At 40.9% G+C, this 23,145-nt stretch overlaps 1 protein-coding gene across 1 annotated transcript in view; it reads left to right on the plus strand.

The window, feature by feature from the left end:
- The window catches only part of Nipped-B (Nipped-B cohesin loading factor), a gene marked incomplete in the record, with an annotated part of 502,160 nt that overhangs the window by 163,867 nt on the left and 315,148 nt on the right, over positions 1-23,145 (plus strand). The window contains 1 exon segment of the mRNA XM_070089404.1: positions 5,995-6,071. Coding sequence (XP_069945505.1) covers positions 5,995-6,071 — 77 coding nt within the window.

Below are 23,145 nucleotides of genomic sequence, written 5' to 3' on the forward strand. Positions count from 1 at the left end.
CCACCCTGCCTTGGTGGGAATCGGCCAGTGTGATAATAATAATAAAAATGTATGTATAGTTGTAGGTAGTAGATTGGTAGACAGCAACTACCCAGGGAGGTACTACCGTCCTGCCAAGTGAGTGTAAAACGAAAGTCTGTAATTGTTTTACATGATGGTAGGATTGCTGGTGTCCATTTTTGCCTCATAAACATGCAAGGTTTCAGGTACGTCTTGCTACTTCTACTTACACTTAGGTCACACTACACATACATATACAAGCATATATATACACACCCCTCTGGGTTTTCTTCTGTTTTCTTACTAGTTCTTGTTCTTTTTTATTTCCTCTTACCTCCATGGGGAAGTGGAACTGAGTTCTTCCTCCGTAAGCGATGCGTGTTGTAAGAGGCGACTAAAATGCCAGGAGCAAAGGGCTAGTAACCCCTTCTCCTGTATATATTACTAAATGTAAAAGGATAAACTTTCATTTTTCCTTTTGGGCCACCCCGCCTCGGTGAGATACGGCCGGTGTGTTGAAAGAAGATGTATGTATGGTGTGACCTAAGTGTAAGTAGAAGTAGCAAGACGTACCTGTAATCTTGCATATTTATGAGACAGACAAAAGACACCAGGAATCCTGCCATCATGTAAAACAAGTACAAGCTCTCATTTTACACTCCCTTGGGAGGACGGTAGTACCTCCCTGGGTGGTTGCTGTCTACCAACCTCAGTCATATCCCCCCTAATTCTATGCCTTTCTATAGAGTGCAGATGCAGGACCCTCAGTCTATCCTCATAGGGAAGATTTCTGATATGTGGGGTCGACTTTGTCATCCTTCTTTGTACGTTTTCCAGTGTATTTATATCCATTCTGTAATACAGTGACCAGAACTGTGCAGCATAATCTAAATGAGGCCTAACCAAAGATATATAGAGTTGATGAACAACCTGCAGACTTCTATTATTTATACTTCTTGTTATGAAGCCAAGAATTCAGTTAACTTTATTGTGAACACTTATGCACTGTTGTCTTGGTTTCAGACTGCTGCAAACCAGAACTCCTAAATCCTTTTTGCAGTCAGTAAAATTAAGATCTACATTATTTAGTTTATATGTGGCATGGTTATTTTCCTGTCCAACATTTAGAACTTGGCATTTGTCTATATTAAACTGCATTTGCCACTTCTCTGACTACTGCATCAGTCTATTGAAATTATCCTGGAGTGCTCTAATGTCCTCATTAGAATGAATTGGATGGCCTTTTTTGGTGTCATCAGCAAATTTATTTTCTTGTCTCTATTTATTCCTTCATCTATGTCATTTATGTAAACTGTGAACAACAAGGGGCCCAACACTAGCCCCTGTGGAACACCGCTTGTGACGTGCCCCCATTCTGATTTCTTCCCATTTATGCAAAATCGCTGCTGCCTATTTGTCAACCATGTCGCTACCCAGAAAAAAATTTCTCCTATTCCGTGTGCCTTACGTTTCCTCAATAGCCTCTGATGTAGAACTCTATTGAAAGCCTCACTGAAGTCCATATACACAATATCATATTCAGTACTATGGTGTACCTCCTCAAATACCTTAGTGAAAAAAAAAAAAACACCACAGGTGGGGTTTGAACCTGCAATCAGAGTGTCTCAAAACTCCAGACCATCCTGTTAGCTTAGATAAGATTCATCCAACTAGGTATATTTCTACACCATAGAAAGGTTAGCATAGGCACCACTGTGACCACAAATGCAAGTTTTTACAGATGCATTTCCTGCTAGCATGGCCATGGCGAACTCTAGCTCGAGCCCTCTCAAAGCTGTCATGTTGACTGCTTTGAAGGGACGGTCTGGAGTTTTGAGACTATTTGATTGCGTGTTCAAACCCCACCTGTGGTATGGTTTGTTTGCAATCGTGTCATTACAATTTCGTGAGTCTTAGTGAAAAAAAGTTAGTAAATTCGTAAGACAGGAATGCCCCTTTGTGAAACCATGCTGTGATTCATTTATCAATTTATGCCTTTCAAGATGGCTACAAATTGCCTCGGCTTTTATTAATTCCATAAATTTTCCCACTATGGAGGTAAGGCTTATTGGTCAATAGTTTGAAGCTAAGGACCTGTCACCTGCCTTGTAAATAGGTATTACATTTGCCATTTTCTGCTTGTCTGGCACTCTATGCCAGTTTGTAGTGATGTATAAAAAGATTAGCCAAAGGTATGCCAAGTTCCTCTTACATTCCTTTAAAACCCTTGCAAACGGTTCATCAGGGCCTGGGGATTTGTTAGGCTTAAATTTCTCTATCAAATCCCCTGGCCCTGATGAACTGTTTGCAAGGGTTTTAACCCTTTGAGGGTCAAGACCCTCGATCCTCGACCCCCACCCAGGGTCGAAAATTTCTGAAAGATAAAAAAAAAAATGTTTTTTTTTTCTTATGGAATGATAGAGAATCTTTTTCTGATCATAATGACACCAAAAGTATGAAATGTTTCAATGTTTCAGTCTACTAAAATCATAGCTATTTCACTAGAATTCCATTTGTTCTATTGATTGAGTACAAGAAACCGCCCATTTACCAATTTCAACTAGCCAATAAAGTGGTCAGAAATTGGCAATTTGGCCATTTCACACAGATTTCAAAAGATGCCAATTTCAAAATAGGGTCCAGAATAAACAAGACAGCCATTCCTGGCACTAAAATAGCATTTTATCTGTTCATTAGTCACATCTCCAAGTCCCTTTTACATTACCTTTGCTTTCTATTTTGAATTTTTATTCTCACAAAACATAGAAGATTTACTGTTATGTATGCCACTGCATCATTGTAAAAGCAGTATAAATAATATCAGCACACTTGTACAAGAATATTAGACTCGCCAATTGATGTGTATTGGACTTGTCATAGTGAAACCAATCGAAATTATCTCTTTTTCTGTAACATATCTTCCATTCTATTGAATGAGACCAAGAAAACGAGAATACAACCATAAATACCATACAAAAATAGACTGCAAAGTCGCTGTTTTAAACCAAAATCAAGGTGGAGTGTTTTTTTTTTTCTCATTATGCATTGTGTGCTGCAGGATTTTTTTTTATACTGTGCACACTGACCATGTAGACCCGTTCTTTCACATCTAGGCCTACCAGCCTTTTCCCACTTGATTTGAAGGCGCTAGAATTTATGCGTACTAGTACGGCACCAACCCTTTCAGGGTTGAGAGGCCCTCTCCTAAACTTGTTCTCAGGGTCAAAAATTTTTCAGAAAAGAAAAAAATTATTTCTTGTGAAATGATAGAGAATCTTTTCCCGATCATAATGACACCAAAAGTATGAAATTTGATGGAAAACTTAAGGAATTACGCTCTCGCGAAGTTAGTGGTCTCGCCGATGTTTACACATTGGCGATTTTGCCCACTTTGAGCCCTATTTTTGGTCAATTCCTGTGTACTAGTCGACAAAAATCATATTTATTTCAAGTTCTGTGTTCATTAGTCACGTCCCCAGGCCTCTCTTATATTTCTTTTGCTTTCCACTTTGAATTTTTATTCTTAGAAAAAATAGAAGATTTACTGTTATGCAGACTAATGCATTAGTGTAGAAATGGTATAAATAATATCATCGCACTTGTGAAAGAATATTAGATTCACCAGTTGACGTGTATTGGACGGTTGGCATGATTTGTTTACTTTTGAACTTCGGTAAAAATCAAACATTTCTGCTACTTTGAGCTCAATTTCAAGGTACTTTTCATTGTGAAACCAATCAAAATCATCTGAATTTCTGTAATATATCTTCCATTCTATAAAATGAGCCAGGAAAATTAGAATACAACAATAAATACCATACGAAAATACAGTGCAAAGTCACTGATTTAATCCAAAAACACCGTCAGTTTTTTTTTCTCATGCATTGTGTGCTGCAGGATTTTTTTTATACTGCACACACTGATCACATAGACCCATTCTTTCATATGTAAGCCTACCAGCTTTCTCTTGCTAGATTTGAAGGTGCTAGAATTTAGGTGTTCTAGTACGTCAGTAACCCTGTATGTTGAAAACCCTGAAAGGGTTAAAGGAATGTAAAGAGGAACTTAGCATACCTTTGGCTAATCTTTTCAGTATATCACTACAAACTGGCATAGTGCTAGACAAGTGGAAAATTGCAAATGTTATACCTATTTACAGTGCAGGTGACATGTCCTTAGCTTTGAATTATAGGCCAATAAGCCTTACCTCCACAGTGGGAAAATGTTAAAAGCAGGTGGGGATATAGTTTTGGAGTGGTTAGTGTTTTTATTTAATAAATGTATAGAAGAGGGTAAGATACTTAGGGATTGGCAGAGAGCATGCATAGTTCTTTTGTATAAAAGCAAAGGGGACAAAAGAGAGTGTGAAAATTATAGGGGACTAAGTCTGTTGAGTATACAGTGGAACCTCAAATATCGAACTGCTCCCAACTCGACCAGTTATGTAAGTGTATTTTTGTAAGTTTCTCGAGCTCTTTCTGACACTTAGGGAGCACAAAAATAGTATTAGGCTTGCTGACACTAACAATGCTCTTTTCTGTCACTTCAGAGATAACAGCCACCCTACTGACTGGTCTTCTGCTAAAACTGTCTTCCCTACTTCCAACTTTAACAGTCGCCGTCTGGTTGAATCCTCCCTAATACACAATTTTCCTTGTATGAATCTTAGCCCTGGCTTCGTCTCTGTAGATGACTTCGTCTCCCACTACATTGTAAAATGCTCTAAACTTCAGAACACTCATGACCTAACCTGATTCCTCCTTTTTCTTCTTCTCCTTCTTCCCCTTTTCCTCTTTCCTTTTTCTCCTTTGGGTTGTCTGTCTTTCTTATGCCCTGTGTATTTGTTCCTTTTAGTTATTTATTTATTTGTTTTTCCCCTCCTCGGTGTTCTTGCTCTTACCCTCTGCCCTTGCAGTGCTCCTCTTTCTTAGTATTTGACTGGCCCCTCCTACTCTTACCACCTCCCCACTACTACTTCCTTCCACCTCCACTACTGCCACTACTACCACCTCCTGCCTATATATACCCATCCTGCTCTCCTTTTTGTTAGTGTGACTTTGTAAACGGTCCAAGTCAGACCGAAACGTCGTCGTAAGCTCCTCTCTTCTATGTGCGGGTTATTTGTGTTTTGTTCCAGTCACGGTATTGTGCCTTTTTGTTATTATCTGAACTGTCATATCTGCACGCCTCTGCAAAGACAGTGATTATGTGTGAATGATGGTGAAAGTGTTTCTTTTTCGGGTGACCCTGCCTCAGTGGGAGATGGCCAGCATGTTGAAATTGAAATTAAAAAAATATTTATTAGCTCCAAGTACTCCATTCGATCAGGCTTAGTCACTAGACACTCCACTGTGTAATTGTTATTGTCATGTGCCTCCTTTTTTTTTTTTATAGAGCTTGCATTGGGAATAGACAGAGTTGGGAGACTTGCCTGTGGTAATTACATTCATGTGTTGAAGATGACTGCATCCCAGTCTTGTGGATATTTTATGTTGTGCATATACAGGGCTGTCTGATCAGAGCATTTTATAATATTTGGCATTAGTGCTCTCAGGTCTCTTGTAGCTTGCCCTATTATATGTTCCAATCAGAAAACCATGTTTATGGGCAGTATAAAATGGGTGGGATGTGTGTAAAGGAACCCTGACCTTCCTTCGTACATAATGGGAATTACCAACAGACTTTGAGTTGTCTTCAAGAGGAGACTGGGCAAGTTCCTTGAGTTAGTTCCTGATCAGCCAGGCTATAGTACTTTTGTTGGAATGTGTGCGGCTATCACCAACAGCTTGGTTGATCAGGTCATCAACTAGGTCTGGTCTAGGACTGGATCATGGAGATGGTGACTCTCAAAATTGTTTTGAGGTAACTTTCATGTGGGTGTGTAGTAGAAACAGTCCCACATTGAGAAAATGAAACAAAAGGTAAGATGGGTACTGTATAATTCAATCTACAACAACAGTATAAAAATGTACAATACTGTATTTTTATTTTCAGAATCCAAGGACAATGTCAACACATTGGCAAAGACCATGAAAGAGCCTGTGGTGGTCCTCAATAAGCTCTCCTCGGAGGTAAGTCTTGCATGTTTATGTCTGTTTATAATACTACATTTTGAAATTTGAAAACATCCTTCTGGGATTGGTTCACTGAGCCACTACAGAAACACAGCCAAGCAAACATATCCCAAATTAACCTCCCTTCCCATTCATTAACTTTTATACATGTTCTCATAATGTTACCCTGTATACCTAACCTAAATTGCTATTCCTGTGAAATTTGTGGTCTTGTTACATGTACTATTAACCTTGTACCATCTTTATTACCTGTGCTAGTATATTACTCATCTTATTAATACTTTTATTTAAACTCACAAATGGTGATTCTACAGCAAATTGGACCAGTTTTGAAGATGGTCTCCACCTGGCTGTCTCCAAATTTGTTGAAACTTGGTGTGTAACTTCATATATGTTCCAGATAAAATTGTGTAGAGTTTTAGAACCAGGTATGTTTTAGCTTGTTCACTAGGGCATCATGTATGGGTAATTCGAGTTGCTACGGATGTTAATGTGAGCAGCCAGTTAAATTTCCCAGGCTGCCGTGACACAAACAGTAGTTACCAATCTTGATATTTGGCATTCCTGCCCAGCTTATATTTCCATGTTAAAAAGTTTTTAATGCTTAGACTCACAAACTTTTGCATTTTTATCAGTTTGCAGTGAAAGTAGTTTCATTGTGGCAAATTAAACTGTCAGTTTAGTTATCCTTACATTACAACAGTGTTGTAACATGCTGCTTAAGCTAACTAAGGAAGTGCATTTTATAACCATGTTCAAATAACAGTGTATGTCAACGATTTTGAAAGTAGAGGTATGGTGTGGCCATACTGGGCTGAGGTGGAAGGCCGTGGATTATTGGCTAAGGTGGATAGCAAAGGTTTGTGCACTGATGTCAGTGGTTGTACTGGAGTACTGAGGAATAACAAAAAAAAAGGCACAATACCGTGACTGGAACAATACACAAATAACCCGCACATAAAAGAGAGAAGCTTACGACGACGTTTCGGTCCGACTTGGACCATTGACAAAGTCACACTAACCAGAAGTGGAGCAGGACGGCTATATATAGGCAGGAAGAGGTGGTGGTGGTAGTAGTAGTACAAGAATGGTATATAATACCGACAAGATGAAATTAAGACACATGCGCAACACCCGGGCATCCCTATCGTAGACGTTTCGCCATCCAGCCGGCCACTGGATGGCGAAACGTCCACAACAAAGACAACAAGACGCCGCACGTCTACGATAGGGATGCCCGGGTTTTGCGCATGTGTCTTAATTCCATCTTGTCGGTATTATATACCATTCTTGTACTACTACTACTACCACCACCTCTTCCTGCCTGTATATAGCCGTCCTGCTCCACTTCTGGTTAGTGTGACTTTGTAAATTGTCCAAGTCGGACCGAAACGTCGTCGTAAGCTTCTTTCTTTTATGTGCGGGTTGTGTATTGTTCCAGTCACTGTATTGTGCCTTTTTTTGTTATTTATGGACCCTGCACTTAAGCATCATATTCTCTCCAACTTTTTTAATGTTGTTCCCTCTTTTAAACCACTCTTTCTATCTTATGAGGCTGCTCTTATTGCTACCAGGTATCGTAAGAATCAGCTTCGCTTCCTACATGACTGTCTTGCTGAACAAGTTCTGCCCCCTTCCTTCTCCCACTTCCTGAAAACCAACCCACTGGGCACTCCCTTTCCTGATCATGCCCATCTCCTACTTCAACAGCTCATTCTTTCTACTAAATCACAGGTTAAAGATGCCTTCTTTACTTTCCGTCAACGTCAACATGCTCTCTTTGCGGCTCTACCACAGGATCTCTGTAACCTTCTCTCTACCATTGCCTTTGACACTGCTCGCCTGAATACACAAATTCATTCTTCCAAACTACAGAATAAACTTCAACGTCTCATCTCAGCTAGCCCTTGGGTCTAAATTCTCCCTCACTGACTGTGTTACTAACTTGTCTTCTGTCTCACTCTCCCAGTATGAGCTTGAACTTCTTGGTTTTGGCCTTTCCTTTGCCACTTCGCCTACTCCTCGCGCTGGTATTTCCCTGATTAGCTCTTTTTATTCCTTTCGTCAATCTCACTCCCGTAATCTTCCCGACTTGTCCACTTTTCGTGGCGCTCTCCTTCCTGCTCTTGTTAGTCTGTTTTCTAAGAATCACCACCTTCCATGCCATTACCAACTTGCCCTTTCTTCCCTTAAATCCAACACTAACATTGTCATACTATCTTCTGACAAAGGTAATTCGGTAGTTATCCTTCATCGTGAGGATTACCTCCGTAAAGCTGATGTCTTGCTCTCTGACTCACGTACCTACACTCCTCTCGTTTCCAACCCTCTTGATCGCATCAAGAGAACTTTCAACAAAAAACTAGGACTCTCTCCGACCTCTGTCCTCCTGACTTTGACCTTGTTCAACGGTTTTGTGTCATCTGTCCCCCTCTTCCCTATTTCTATGGCCTTCCCAAAACTCATAAACCTGATATTCCTCTTCGTCCTATCATATCCTCTAGAGGTTCTGTCTCTTATTCTCTTGGTTCTTGGCTGGCCAAAACCCTCACTCCCTTTCTTGGTACTTTTTCTCCTGCCCACCTCCGTCACTCTCAAGACTTCATTGAACGGGTTCGCTCTCTCCCAACCTGTAAGATGCTTAGTCTTGACGTTGAGTCCCTCTTCACCAATGTCCCTCTTGATGATGTCCTTGATTTCCTTAGAGAGAAGGCCCATGAAGGGTTTCTTCATCTCCCTATACCTACTGATGTCTTTCTTGATCTTATCCGCCTCTGTGTGGACTCAACTACTTTTCCTTCCAAGGGAAATATTATTCTCAAACCTTCGGTGTCGCTATGGGCTCGGCTCTCTCTCTCTCTCTCCTGTCCTTGCTAATCTTTACGTGGAATACTTTGAGACTGTTCTTCTTCCTACCCTCGATGTGCAACCTTCAGTCTGGCTCCGCTCTGTGGATGACATCTTTGCTCTTTGGCCTCATGACTCCAGTCTCTTCCAACCTTTTCTTGAAGCTCTTAATAATCTTGCCCCTTCCATTAAGTTTAAAGCTGAATGGGAATCTAATTCCTTGCTTCCTTTCCTTGATGTCCATGTCCACAGCTCAGATACAGGTTTCTCCTTTTCCGTTTACCGAAAACCTATGCACAGTGGCATGTACATTCACTACTTTTCCTATCATGCTTTCCCTGTCAAGAAAAAGTGTTCTTATCTCCCTCTTTCTCCATGCCCTCCGCATCTGTGATCCTCAGTTCCTTCCAGCAGAAATTTCCACTCTTCATAATTCGTTTTCCCGTCTTGGCTACCCTTCCCATTTCATAGACTCTGCCCTCTCACGTGCTAAACGCAATTTCTTCTCTCCCAAACTCTCTACTCCTGGGAACTCTTCTATCCTCTGCCTTCCCTACATTTCCGGTCTTTCTAATCTCAACAATTCTCTCCATCCCTTAGACATCAAGCTTACCTTCCGCCAGACTAACACTCTTCGCACTAATCTCGTTCATACCTCTCCTCCCTCTACAGATGTTCCTGGTGTCTACTCTATTTCTTGCTCCTCCTGTCCTCTTCAATACTTCGGAGAAACTGGTCAATCTCTTTCTGACAGACTTAGGGAGCACAAAAATAGTGTTAGGATTGCCTACACTAACAATGATCTTCTCTGTCACGTCAGAGATCATAGCCATCCTATTGACTGGTCTTCTGCTAAAACTGTCTTCCCTACTTCCAACTCGAACAGTCGCCGTCTAGTTGAATCCTCTCTAATACACAACTTTCCTTGTATGAACCTTAGCCCTGGCTTCGTCTCTGTAGATGCCTTCCTCTCCCACTACATTGTAAAATGCTCCAAACTTCAGAACACCCGTGACTTAACCTGACTCCTCATTTTTTGTTTTTCTTTTTCTTCTTCCTCTTCCCCTTTCCTCTTTCCTTTTCTCCTCTGGGTTGTCTTTCTCTCTTCTGTCTCGTGTTTCTGTTCCTTTTTCATTTATTTCACCACTTCCCCTTTCACGCACCTCTGTGCGCTTGCTCTCCCTCAGTGGGCACCTAGCTCTCTTGCAGTGCTCCCCTTCCTTTGTATTTGACTGGCTCGTCCTCCTTATTTCCCACTTCTACCACTACCACTACCTCTACTACTACTACTACTACTACTACTACTACTACAACTACTGATGAAATTAAGACACATGTGCGGCGTCTGGTTGTCTTTGTTGTGGACGTTTTGCCATCCAGTGGCTGGCTGGATGGCGAAACGTCTACGATAGGGATGCCCGGGTGTTGCGCATGTGTCTTAATTTCATCTTGTCGATATTATATACCATTCTTGTACTACTATTACTACTACTACTACTACCGCCACCTCTTCCTGCCTATATATAGCCGTCCTGCTCCACTTCTGGTTAGTGTGACTTTGTCAATGGTCCAGTACTGAGGAATTCTTGAATGCATAGTACTTTATACAGCTGTCTGTAAGGCATCATCACCTGCTCCAGACCTTGTTTCAGAGCAGTGTTTCTAGCTTTGCCAGGGTCCTCCTTACTGAAGTAGTCTGCAACTTTAGCAGTTATATGAAACTGCTAATGTAACTGTTGCAGCATTAACTGTTTTTATTCTGGTTATTCTCCCTCATCTTTGTTATATGGGTATTGAGCTCTGCAAACATTTTTTGTAGACTTCTTTCTTCCTCGTCTTCTAGGAGTGCATTCATTTTCCCCGCACATCTTCAAAGCCCTCACCTGGCAACCTCTTTGCCAGTCGAACAATATCCTGCACCTGGCTCACAACTGAGAGAACACTTAGGAAAGTATTCACCTCACCTGGCCTTAATTTTCCCCAGCCTGCATTTAGTGTTGATTGAGATACCTCTTTCTATACACTCTGGACATAGCTGATGGTGTCTGCACTGTTAAATTTACACCGGAAGTCTAGTATCCCCAGGTCTGAGTGAATTCATTGCTGCAACAAGTGTCAGGATCACTTTTCATGTATAATTACACTTAAATCTCTTAATTCAATGCTCCACTAAGAGTTTTGGATGAGTATGGGAATTATCAAGCGTGAGGAGAACCTAGAATGCAAGGACCTTGCTGCACAGCTAAAACATGATTTCCAGAATTAAGTGATGCTTAAACCAGTCAATAAATAAATTCTCTTGTCATCCATAATGACTGGTAAGGTGGTTTTTATCTGTTGCTTTCAAAGCATGGGGAGTCCTGGCACTTAACCCCTTTTCTGTCTGTTACATAGACCTAAGCCATTGAGGCCAGGGTCCCTGACATAGTTGTACACCTTGAGCCCAGCTCACTCAGATAAGCTGAGAGTGGTAAATTTTTATCTAGATGTGAGAGAATGAGTCTGTGTGATGAGTATGTACCATATAAAAAAAATTCTTGCCCGAGGTGGTGTATGATAGGAAAAACAAAACTGTAACTGTGTGCATGGTTTAAAATAGCAATTTTGTGGCATTTTCTTGAAGTTTTTGTTTTTGTTTTTTGGCTGTTTCTTTGTATCATTTGCTAGAATTGAAAACATAGATATAATCTTTGATTGTTTTTCAGAACTGGCAGTAGCTTGAAATTGAGATCAAAGTAGCAGAAAAATTAGATTTTTCCCAATATTCCAGAGGACAGATAAGGCCTCCCTACAACCCCCAGATTGTTTTATGGGTTTTAGTGGGTCTGATTCCATTATTGGGATGCTGTAAACCATGACCAATTATTCTTGGTTATAAAGAACAAATAGGCACAATACCTTGACTGGAATAGTACACAAATAACCCACACCTAGGAGAGAGAAGTTTAAGATTACGTTTTGGTTTGACTTGGACCATTTACAAAGTCAAACTAACACGAGTGAGTGAGCCAGTATATATAGGCAAGGGGAACTAGGATAGGGCAAAGAGAGGAAGAAAAAGTAGTAGTGGTAATGCTGGTAGTAGTAGTAGTGGTGATAGTGGTAATACACAAATAACCCGCACATAAAAGAGAGAAGCTTACGACGACGTTTCGGTCCGACTTGGACGATTTACAAAGTCACACTGTGCGACTTTGTAAATGGTCCAAGTCGGACCGAAACGTCGTTGTAAGCTTCTCTCTTTTATGTGCGGGTTATTTGTGTATCATTCCAGTCACGGTATTGTGCCTTTTTGTTATTTATAGTGATAATGCTGATTGTGGTACTAGTAGTAGTAGTAGTAGTAGTAGTAGAAAGTAGATAGTAGTTATAGTGGCACAAGAGATAGAAAGGGGAGTGAAGGTTGAAGGGAGGCAATAGAAGTGTTAGTAATGGAGGGGTAGGCATAGTAGAAGAGGAGGCTGGGTAGGTCTAAGGACAAAGGACCAGAAAACATGGGGGGGGGAACTGAAGGACAGAACCCATTTAGGAAGAAGAAAGGAAAACAAAGGAAGTAAAAGGATAAAATAGGAAGGGAGAAGAAGAGAGGAATGGATCAGGTCAGGTCATGAGTGTTCTGAAGTTTGGAGCATTTGACAATGTAATTGGAAAGGACGGCATCTACAGGGACAAATCCAGAACTAAGAATCATATTAGGAAAGTTGTGTGTAAGGAAAGCTTCAACAAGATAGTAACTGTGAAGGCTTGAAGTAGGGTGGACAGTTTTAGCAGAAGAACAGACAATAATTTATTATCTAAGAAATAGAGAAAAATCTATTTTTTTGTGAATAAGAATTCAAAATGGAAAAGAAGTGTAATATAGGAGAGGCCTGGGGACATGACTAATGAACAGAGGTAATGTTGTTTTAGTGACAGGAATGTGTACATTGTTTTTTTTAATTTTGTGTGAAATTGGCCAGATTTCCAAATTGTTTACTTTATAAGGTAGTTGAAATAGTTGAATGGGCCATTTCTTGTTCTCACTTGATAGAATGGAAGACATTCTAGTGAAATAACTGAGAATTAGGTCGACTCAAACAATGGAATTAACTTGACCCTTTCAGGGTTTCCGACGTACTAGTATGTCTTACGCACCAGGGTTATTGATGTATTAGTATGCATAAATTCTAGCGCCTTCAAATCTAGCAAGAGAAAGCTGGTAGGCCTACATTTGAAAGAATGTGTCTATGTGGTCAGTGTGCACAGTATAAAAAAAATCCTGCAGCACACAGTGCTTAATGAGAAAAAAAAATGACCGTGATTTTGGTTTAAAACAGCGACTTTGCACTGTATTTTCGTATGGTATTTATGGTTGTATTCTAGTTTTCCTGGTCTCATTTTATAGAATGGAAGACATATTACAGAAATTGAGATGATTTTGATTGGTTTCACAATGAAAAGTACCTTGAAATTGAGCTCAAAGTAGTAGAATGTCTGATTTTTGCCAAAGCTCAAAAGTAAACAAATCATGCCACACGTCCAATACACGTCAACTGGTGAGTCTAATATTCTTTCACAAGTGCGCTGATATTATTTATACCATTTCTACACTAATGCAGTAGTCTGCAAAACAATAAATCTTCTATTTTTTGTAAGAATAAAAATTCAAAGTGGAAAGCAAAAGAATGTAAGAGTTGCCTGGGGATGTGACTAATGAACAGAGACAGTGTTACTTTAGTGCCAGGAATGTCTGTCTTGTTTACTCTGGACCCTATTTGGAAATTTGCATCTTTTGAAATTTGTGTGAAATTGGCAAAATTGCCAATTTCTAACCACGTCATTGGATAGTTGAAATCAGTAAATGGGTGGCTTCTTGTACTCATTCGTTAGAAAAAATGGAGTGCTAGCGAAATAGTTACGATTTTTGTCGATTAATACACTAGAATTGGCTGAATATAGGGCTCAAAGTGGGCGAAATTGCCAGTGCGTAAACATCGTCGAGACCGCTAACTTCGTGACAGCATAATTCCATAAGTTTTCAATCAAATTTCATTAGGTGTCATTATGATCGAGAAAAGATTCTCTATCATTTCATAAGAAGAAATTTTTTTTTTTTTCTGAAAAATTTTCGACCCTGAGAACAAGTTTAGGAGAGGGCCTCTCGACCCTGCATAAACTGCGCCGAGACTGCTAACTTTGTGCCTGTGTAATTCCATGAGTTATCCATCAAATTTTGTATTTGTGGAGTCGTTACCTTCAGAAAAAAAAATTCACTGTCATTTCAGAAGAAAAATATTTTTTTTTAAATTTTTGGACATTGAGTGCAAGATTCATTTGGGGTCTGGACAGTAAAAGAGTTAAAATTACCTGACATATTATGTCTCGGTAGCAAGGTACAGTAGTGCTTTGAATCCCGGTGCACTTTTCTTTTATAGCTGATCTTCTTTCTTTCAACGTACCAGCCGTATCCCACCGAGGTGGGGTGGCCCAAAAGGAAAAACGAAAGTTTCTCCCTTTAAATTTAGTAATATATACAGGAGAAGGGGTTACTAGCCCCTTGCTCCCGGCATCTTAGTCGCCTCTTATGATACGCATAGCTTACGGAGGAAGAATTCTGTTCCACTTCCCCATGGATATAAGTTCTCAATGGCATTTTCTTCCAGTAATTGTCTTTTCAGCAATAAACACTTACTGTAGCTCATAGGTGCCCTCAGAAATAATTTCCTGCATTTCAGTTGGGAAATTCCCTGCAACTGTGTAGTCAACAGAAGCAGTTGCACCAGAAAATTTATTATGCATCCGATTATGCAATTTAAACTTTGTGGAACCAGCCTGTACTAAATGTACACACACTTGTTGTTCAGGCCTTCCTTCCTCATCACTCATTCGTTTTATAGCACTTGAAAGGATTTTTCCCTTATTAAAATGAAATTAGGTGGTGCATCTTTCTTGGCTTTAAATTTCATTCACTCAATAATTTTTCTGTCTTATTTATTAGCTTTTGTGTCCCGTGTCATTGTTTTCAGGAGGTCACAACCTGTGCTACTCTTTGCATAAGCTCCTGTCTTATTATTGATGCTTCATTGAAACCATAGGTTTGCACACACTCTCTCACACATGTATCACTTTTAAAGCTTATCAAATGTCTCAATATTTTCAAAACACCAAGACTTTCACGCTTAAACTTCTTGCCACTTCCAGCATCACTCGTATTCCTCTTCGGTGCCATACCTGGAGGCTTGGAGTCTACCTGGAGGGTGTTCCGGGGGTCTGCGCCCCCATGGGTCGGTCCTGACCAGGCCTCCTGGTGGATCAGGGACTGATCAACCAGGCTTTTACTGCTGGCCACACACAATGCAATGTACAAACCACAGCTTGGCTGGTCAGGTACTGACTTTAGGAATCAATCCAGTTCTTTCTTGAAGACAGCTAGGGGTTTATTGGTAATACCCCTTATGTATGATGGGAGGCTGTTGAACAGTCTTGGGTCCCTGGCACTTATGTTATCTTTTAGTTTATTTACAACACCCCTTCTTTTCATAGGGAGTATGTTGCACTGCCTGCTGAGTGTTTTCCTTTCATAGGGAGTGATTTCTGTGTACATATTTGAGACAGTCCCTCTACGATTTTCCAGGTATAAATTATGATGTAATTTCATGCCATGATCTAATTTCATGCCTGCATTCTAAGGAGTGCAGGTCAAAGGCTTTTAGATATTCCCAGTAATTAAGGTGCTTGACTATACTTAGAGGTTTATGCAGTGAAGGTTCTCTACATTTTCCAGATCAGCAATTTTTCCCTGCCTTGAATGGGACTGTTAATGTACAGCAGGATTCAAGCCTAGAGAGAACAAGTGACTTAAAGAGGATCATCATTGGCTTGGCATCCCTTGTTTTGCAAGTTCTCATTATCCATCCTATCATTTTCTTCATGGTGGTGATAGTGACAATGTTGTGATCTTTGAAAGCAAGATCCTTTGACATTATCAGTCCTAAGTCCTTCACATTAGTTTTTCGCTCTATTGTGTGGTTAGAATTTGTTTTATACTCTGTTCTAGCTATTATTTCTTCAAGTTTATATAACTGATAAATTGAAATTTGTCTTCATTAAATTTCATATTGTTTTCTGGAGCCCATTGGAAAATTTGGTTTATATCTGCTTAGAGATTTACACTGTTCTTAATGGATGACACTCATGCAGATTTTAGTATTGTATGCAGAGGAAGACAGAGAGTGCTATTGCTTACATCTTTGCCTATGTCAGATACGAGAATGAGAAAAAGGATGGGGTCAACTACTGTACCTTGTGGAATAGAGCTTTTTACTGTGGTAGCTGTTGATTTAACTCTGTTTACTATTGTACCTTGTATTTGATTGGTTAGAAAGCTAGAGCCATCTGTCCACTTTTCTAGTTTTTCCTTTAGCACACATTTTGTATGCTATTACACCATGATCACACTTGTTAACCCTTTGACTGTCGCAACCCCAAATCCTGAGGTGTCTCCTGGTGTTGCAAAATATTTGAAAAAAAAAAATTCTTATGAAATGATAAGAGAATCTTTTCCCGATGGCAATGACACCAAAAGTATGAAATTTGATGGAAAACTTACGGAATTACGCTCTCGCGAAGTTAGCAACCTCAGCGATATTTACAAATCGGCGATTTCGCCCAATTTGAGTCCTATTTTCGGCTAATTCTATTGTTCCAGTCACCAAACTCATAGCTATTTCTTTAGAACTCCACTTGTTCTATCGATTGAGTGCAAGAAACTGCCCATTTACCAATTTTAACTACTCAATAAAGTGGTCAGAAATTGGCAATTTGGCCAATTTCACGCAAATTAAAAAAAATATGGCAGTTTCAAAATAGGGTTCAGAATGAACAATGCAGACATTCCTGGCTCAAAAATAACATTTTCTTTGTTCATCAGTCATGTCTCCAGGCCCCTCTGATATTACTCTTGCTTTCTATTTTGAATTTTTATTCAAACAAAAAATAGAAGATTTACTGTTATGCAGACTACGGTAATATTGTAATAATTGTATAAATAATGTCAACCCATTCATGACTGCATATTAAAATGGCTAGTTGGACATTTATTGGACAATGACACCATTTGTTTTCTCTTGAACATCGGAAAAATCAAACATTTCCCCTACTTTGAGCTCCATTACAAGGTCCTTTTCCTAGTAAAACCAATCATTCTATCAATCCATTCTATCAAATGTGACTATGAAAATGAGAATATAACCATAAAATACACCTCAAAGTCAGCATTTTAATCCAAAAACACGGTCGTAGTTTTTTTTTCCTCATTATGCACTGTGTGCTGCAGGATTTTTTTTTATACTATGCACACTGACCACACAGACCCATTCTCTCACATGTGGGCCTTCCAGCTTTCCCCCTCTTGATTTGAGACTGCTAGAATTTTTGAGTATGTATATGTCAAACACATTGGCTCTTAAGACGTACATATATGACTGAAACAGTCAAAGGGTTAAAGGCTTTTGCAAAGTCTCTATATATTACATCTGCATTTTGTTTGTCCACCAGTGTATCCAAGACTAGGTCTTGGTGGTCCTTTAGTAGTGAGAGGCAACTGCCCTGGGTTGTGCAATTGTTGTACAGCCATGGTTACGATCCATACATAAGATAGGATGATTAAAAGATCAGAAGTTGATTTACTTACACAACTGAGTATGGTGTGGGATACGTATGCACAGGGATCTGTGGCGTAAGTGATTGTATGTATTTACCCTTAAAGTGCTGACAACACCAACGCATTTCATGGCATGGTGTATTGGTGATGCGAATTCGCCTTGTATGTCTTCAAATTTGACACAAGAAGCATGAGTGTCCTACACAACAAAGAGTGGGTGTATGCAGTAGTAGAGAAAAATTTCCAGTTTGCTAAGTGCATTGTGGGAGCCACATGTTGCTCTGTCTTTGTTAATCATGAAATACCAGTGTAATATAGATATTGGAATATCTGTAACAAACATCAATGGAACTAAACTAGTGAAATTCCTAAATGAGTAGGATAATGTTTAATTTGTGGCCACTATTGCACCTGTTCACATATAGGGCATCATAACTAAATCTGTGCCTTCGAGTGTGAGTGTGGGGGAAGTATTTGGGGCAGTGAGTAGAATGCAGGGGGTAAAGCAGCTGGGATTGATAGGATAAAGATAGAAATGTTAAAAGCAGGTGAGGATGTAGTTTTGGAGTGGTTAGTGTTTTTATTTTATTTAATAAAAGAGAAGTTGCAGAGGTGGTGGATGAATTTGGTAGGGTGTGCAAAAGAAGAAAATTAAAAGTGAATACAGGAAAGAGTAAGGTTATGAGGATAACAAAAAGATTAGGTGACGAAAGATTGGATATCAGATTGGAGGGAGAGAGTATGGAGGAGGTGAATGTATTCAGATCAATGTGTGGTGTGAATATAATGCAGAGAATTCGTTGTTTGGAAGTTAGGAGGAGATGCGGGATTACCAAAACTGTTGTCCAGAGGGCTGAGGAAGGGTTGTTGAGGTGGTTCGGACATGGAGAGAGAATGGAGCGAAACAGAATGACTTCAAGAGTGTATCAGTCTACCACCCCTATATATTTTATATTCTATGTGAACATTTATTAATAAACAAAATAAATTTACAGAAAAAAACATAAACATGAATACAATGGCACAATGTATCAAAGATCATGAATTTCCTCCAGCTCCTCCGAGGCTGGACGCGAGCCAAGTATGCAGCAAGCATTTTCCCTCTGGATGGCGACGCTGAGGCGCTGGAACATGAAAGTGGCTGCCCTTGGGTCCCTGGTGGTGTCGATGAGTCTGGAACCCAATTCTTTAACCCTTTGACTGTTTCCGACGTATAAATACGTCTTACGAGCCAATGTTTCTGACGTATTTATACGCACAAATTCTAGCGGCTTCAAATCAAGCGGGAAAGGCCTGGTAGGCCTACATGAGAGAGAATGGGTCTCAGTGGTTGGTGTGCACCCTGTGAAAAAAATCTGGGACCCAGCGGTGCATTGTGGGAATGCCATGTTGTTAGTCCATTTTCACCATGCCTCTCGGTAAGAAGTTCCTCACTCCTCGGCGGATTGGAGGTCTTTTGTTCCCAAGTGATAGCTCTAACAGCGATGAAAATGTCAGTGACAGTGAATTCCAGGGTTTTGAAGCGAGTGTTAATGGAAAAAGTGCCCAGGATAACGTAATTAGTGATGAAAACCCTGATGAACCACAACCTTCCACCTCTGGTGCTGGGCCGGCTTGTTCATGTTTACGTTCGCCTGTACCAGGACGAAAGAGGAAACTATTTGGTCGTGTACAACACCCAGATGTTAGCAGTGATAGTGATAGTGATTTCAGGGTCATTGAAAGCAGTTCTAGTGACAGTGAGAGTGAATATTCCCAAGTGAAGCGGCAGTATGTACGACGTAGCATGCTGTCTGGTAGTGTTTCATATGTTGTTCCAAGGGGAAGGAGAAACTCTGGGAGCACATCCCATGGCCCTACACCACGTCCTGATAGTGAAGATGACGATATTGTAACGATGGGTATGAATGATGCGAGTGATGGAGCAGGCAGTGGTGGTGGTGATAGTGAGGGTGGCACGGCCCATGTGGCACCATCAGCGGGCCACGCTACTACCCACGCTGCTGACTCTGCACAACAACCAGCCTCACCCTACCCCACACTCCCACAACCTGCACCACCACAACCTGCACAACCACAATCACGGTACAATATCCAGACCCCACCAGCAGACCGCATCTGGGATTGGCAGGACGGTGACGAGTTTGTTCCCAGTCCCCATGACTTTGATGAAACACAAAGTGGAATAAAGCCATCTTGTCCACTTGGGAACAATGCCAGTGAACTGGACTGCTTTGAGTTATTCTTCGATGAACCCCTGATGGACATCATTGTCAGGGAAACAAACACGTACTGTGATTACACCATGGCAAATACAATTCTCTCACCAAAATCACGGCTACACAAGTGGAAGGAGACAACTGTGGCAGAGATGTACCTGTTTTTTGCCACAATAATGCTTATGCCACATGTGTATAAGCACACTGTCACCACATACTGGGCAACAGAACGCCTGATTTCAACTCCAGGTTTTAGTGACATTATAGGTGTCAATCGTTTCCTGATACTGTTACATATGTTACACTTTTCAGACAAAACCAGGCCTGACAGAAGCGACAGGTTATATAAGATCAGAAATGTGTTTATGTACCTGAAACAAAAGTGCTGCATGTATTTTTATCCCTTCAGGAAGCTTGTTATTGATGAGTCCTTGATTTTATTCAAAGGAAGACTCTCATTCAAGCAATATATACCAAGCAAGAGGAAACGCTTTGGTATAAAGCTATTTGTACTGTGCGATTGCAGAAGTGGTCTAGTTTTGGATATTGTGTACACTGGCAGTAATACTTTGAGAGATACCATGAAGTTATTGGGTATCTCTGGTGATGTGGTTCGAACAATGATGGAACCATATCTTGGTAAGGGGCATATGTTATTTACTGATAACTGGTACACAAGCCCCATACTCAGTGATTTCTTGCGAGTGAACTTGACAGACGTGTGTGACACAGTGCGTGGTAATCGTAAACATATGCCAAGGTTCGACGCTGGCACTCGCAGAGGTGAGGTGCAAGCCTTTGCTGCCAATGACATCATGGCATTTTGGTGGCATGACAAACGTGATGTCACATTGTTGACATCAGTTCACAGAAACGAAATGGTACCCAGTGGCAGGGACAACAGAGAGACCAATGAACCCATTCTAAAGCCTGCAGTTGTCATGGACTACAACCTCAATATGCGCTTAGTGGACAAATGTGACATGCAGATTGGGTTTGCAGACTGTGCACGCAAGAGTTATAAGTGGTATATAAAACTTTTTTTCCATCTTGTTGATATCTCTATTCTAAATGCTTATAACATATACAAGTTGAAGACTAACAAAACACCAAAATATGGTGAATTTTGCCTGTCAATAATCAGACAAATAATTGCAAAGTACCAAGGAGCAACTCCTGCAATAGACCAGCGCCCACACACGTCATCTCGTTTCAGGCCTGGTGATCACTACCCCATACAACTGCCTCCTACTACTGTCAAGAAAAATGCTCAGAAGAGGTGTTATGTATGTATGCATACCACAAAACGACCACAAACACGCAGAGACACTCGTTTTATGTGTGAGGAGTGTGAAGTGCCCCTCTGCATATACCCATGTTTCAAAGAGTTCCACAAGCTGCAGCAGTTCTAGGAACGTGTTTAGTGACTGTACATATGTATATATATTATGGAACAATAGTAATAAACATTGTTTTGTATTGTTTGTTTGTGTAAATAAAGTGTATACACAAACTAATAGTGATAAAGTTTGTTCTGTTATTGTGTTGTAAACAATGAGTGTATATTTGAACAATGCACCTTACATTGGTCTCACAGGCCACATAAGTTACCTGGAACAGAAAAATATTGAAAAATGCAAGAAACCTTTGAATTAGAGTAAATAAAAGAATACCGGGTGGGCTGCAGTCGCCGCTGTTGCCGTGCGCACGTCACTTTCTGCAAACTTTGCGGCTCTATATCTCGGTAAGTACTGATGGCAAAATTTTTTTTTTTAGGCTTAAAACACTCACAAAAATATTCCTAACATTTTCATAAGAAAAAATAATTTATTTTTTTTCGAATATTTGGCGACATAGAATGACAGTTTCAGAGAGGGGCCTGAAACAGTCAAAGGGTTAAGGAAACGTGTGGCATTTTTTCCCCATGTTCCCAAGGTCTCTGATCCCACTGGGACAAATTGATATTGTTGGCTAATGTCCCTGTACTTGCTGATCTTGTACTCCTCCGTGGTCAGCAGCTCCTCCCTGTCGCCCCACACTGTGATGGATATAGGTGTCAGCCAGTGTGGACACACAGGTATAGTCCCATGCTAAGAGCTTGCCATTCTTCCAAGGATAGATGGTGATCCCGTCGGGGTGGTTTGCTGGGTTGTGGGTATTGTTGGCTGCTAGTGATCGGGGCTCCCTCTCGGCAGGGCATCCAGCTGTAGCAAGGGTTCTCTTAATGATGTCGTTGACCTCATTGTGTCTTCCATGCCAGCCCTTGGTTTTGGAACAGTTAAGACCATGTAGACCGTATTGGTCTGCTTGCACTTTGCTGCAAATACACATATATTCTGTGTGAATTGGGGCAGCAAGGCGCAGAGCCACTGCAATACGGAGGGTCTTAGGGTCGAGTCGCGTTCCCATTGCTGATATGGGAACTGTTTGGAGGAAGTCCCCGGAGTGATGTGCACTCACAGCCTGGAGACGGGCAATCTCTCTATCTGATGTTGCAGCCCTGAGCATGTTGGCAAGCACCTTTTCAGCAATCGGGCCATCCCAGCTTGTTTTTTTATTATCACACTGGCCAATTCCCACCAAGGCAGGGTGGCCCACAAAAGAAAAACTTTCACCATCATTCACTCCATCACTGTCTTGCCAGAAGGGTGCTTTACACTACAGTTTTTAAACTGCAACATTAACACCCCTCCTTCAGAGTGCAGGCACTGTACTTCCCATCTCCAGGACTCAAGTCCGGCCTGCCGGTTTCCCTGAATCCCTTCATAAATGTTACTTTGCTCACACTCCAACAGCACGTCAAGTATTAAAAACCATTTGTCTCCATTCACTCCTATCAAACACGCTCACGCATGCCTGCTGGAAGTCCAAGCCCCTCGCACACAAAACCTCCTTTACCCCCTCCCTCCAACCCTTCCTAGGCCGACCCCTACCCCGCCTTCCTTCCACTACAGACTGATACACTCTTGAAGTCATTCTGTTTCGCTCCATTCTCTCTACATGTCCGAACCACCTCAACAACCCTTCCTCAGCCCTCTGGACAACAGTTTTGGTAATCCCGCACCTCCTCCTAACTTCCAAACTACGAATTCTCTGCATTATATTCACACCACACATTGCCCTCAGACACGACATCTCCACTGCCTCCAGCCTTCTCCTCGCTGCAACATTCATCACCCACGCTTCACACCCATATAAGAGCGTTGGTAAAACTATACTCTCATACATTCCCCTCTTTGCCTCCAAGGACAAAGTTCTTTGTCTCCACAGACTCCTAAGTGCACCACTCACTCTTTTTCCCTCATCAATTCTATGATTCACCTCATCTTTCATAGACCCATCCGCTGACACGTCCACTCCCAAA

Source organism: Cherax quadricarinatus, chromosome 2, assembly GCF_038502225.1.
Source record: "Cherax quadricarinatus isolate ZL_2023a chromosome 2, ASM3850222v1, whole genome shotgun sequence".
Lineage (NCBI taxonomy): Eukaryota > Metazoa > Arthropoda > Malacostraca > Decapoda > Parastacidae > Cherax > Cherax quadricarinatus.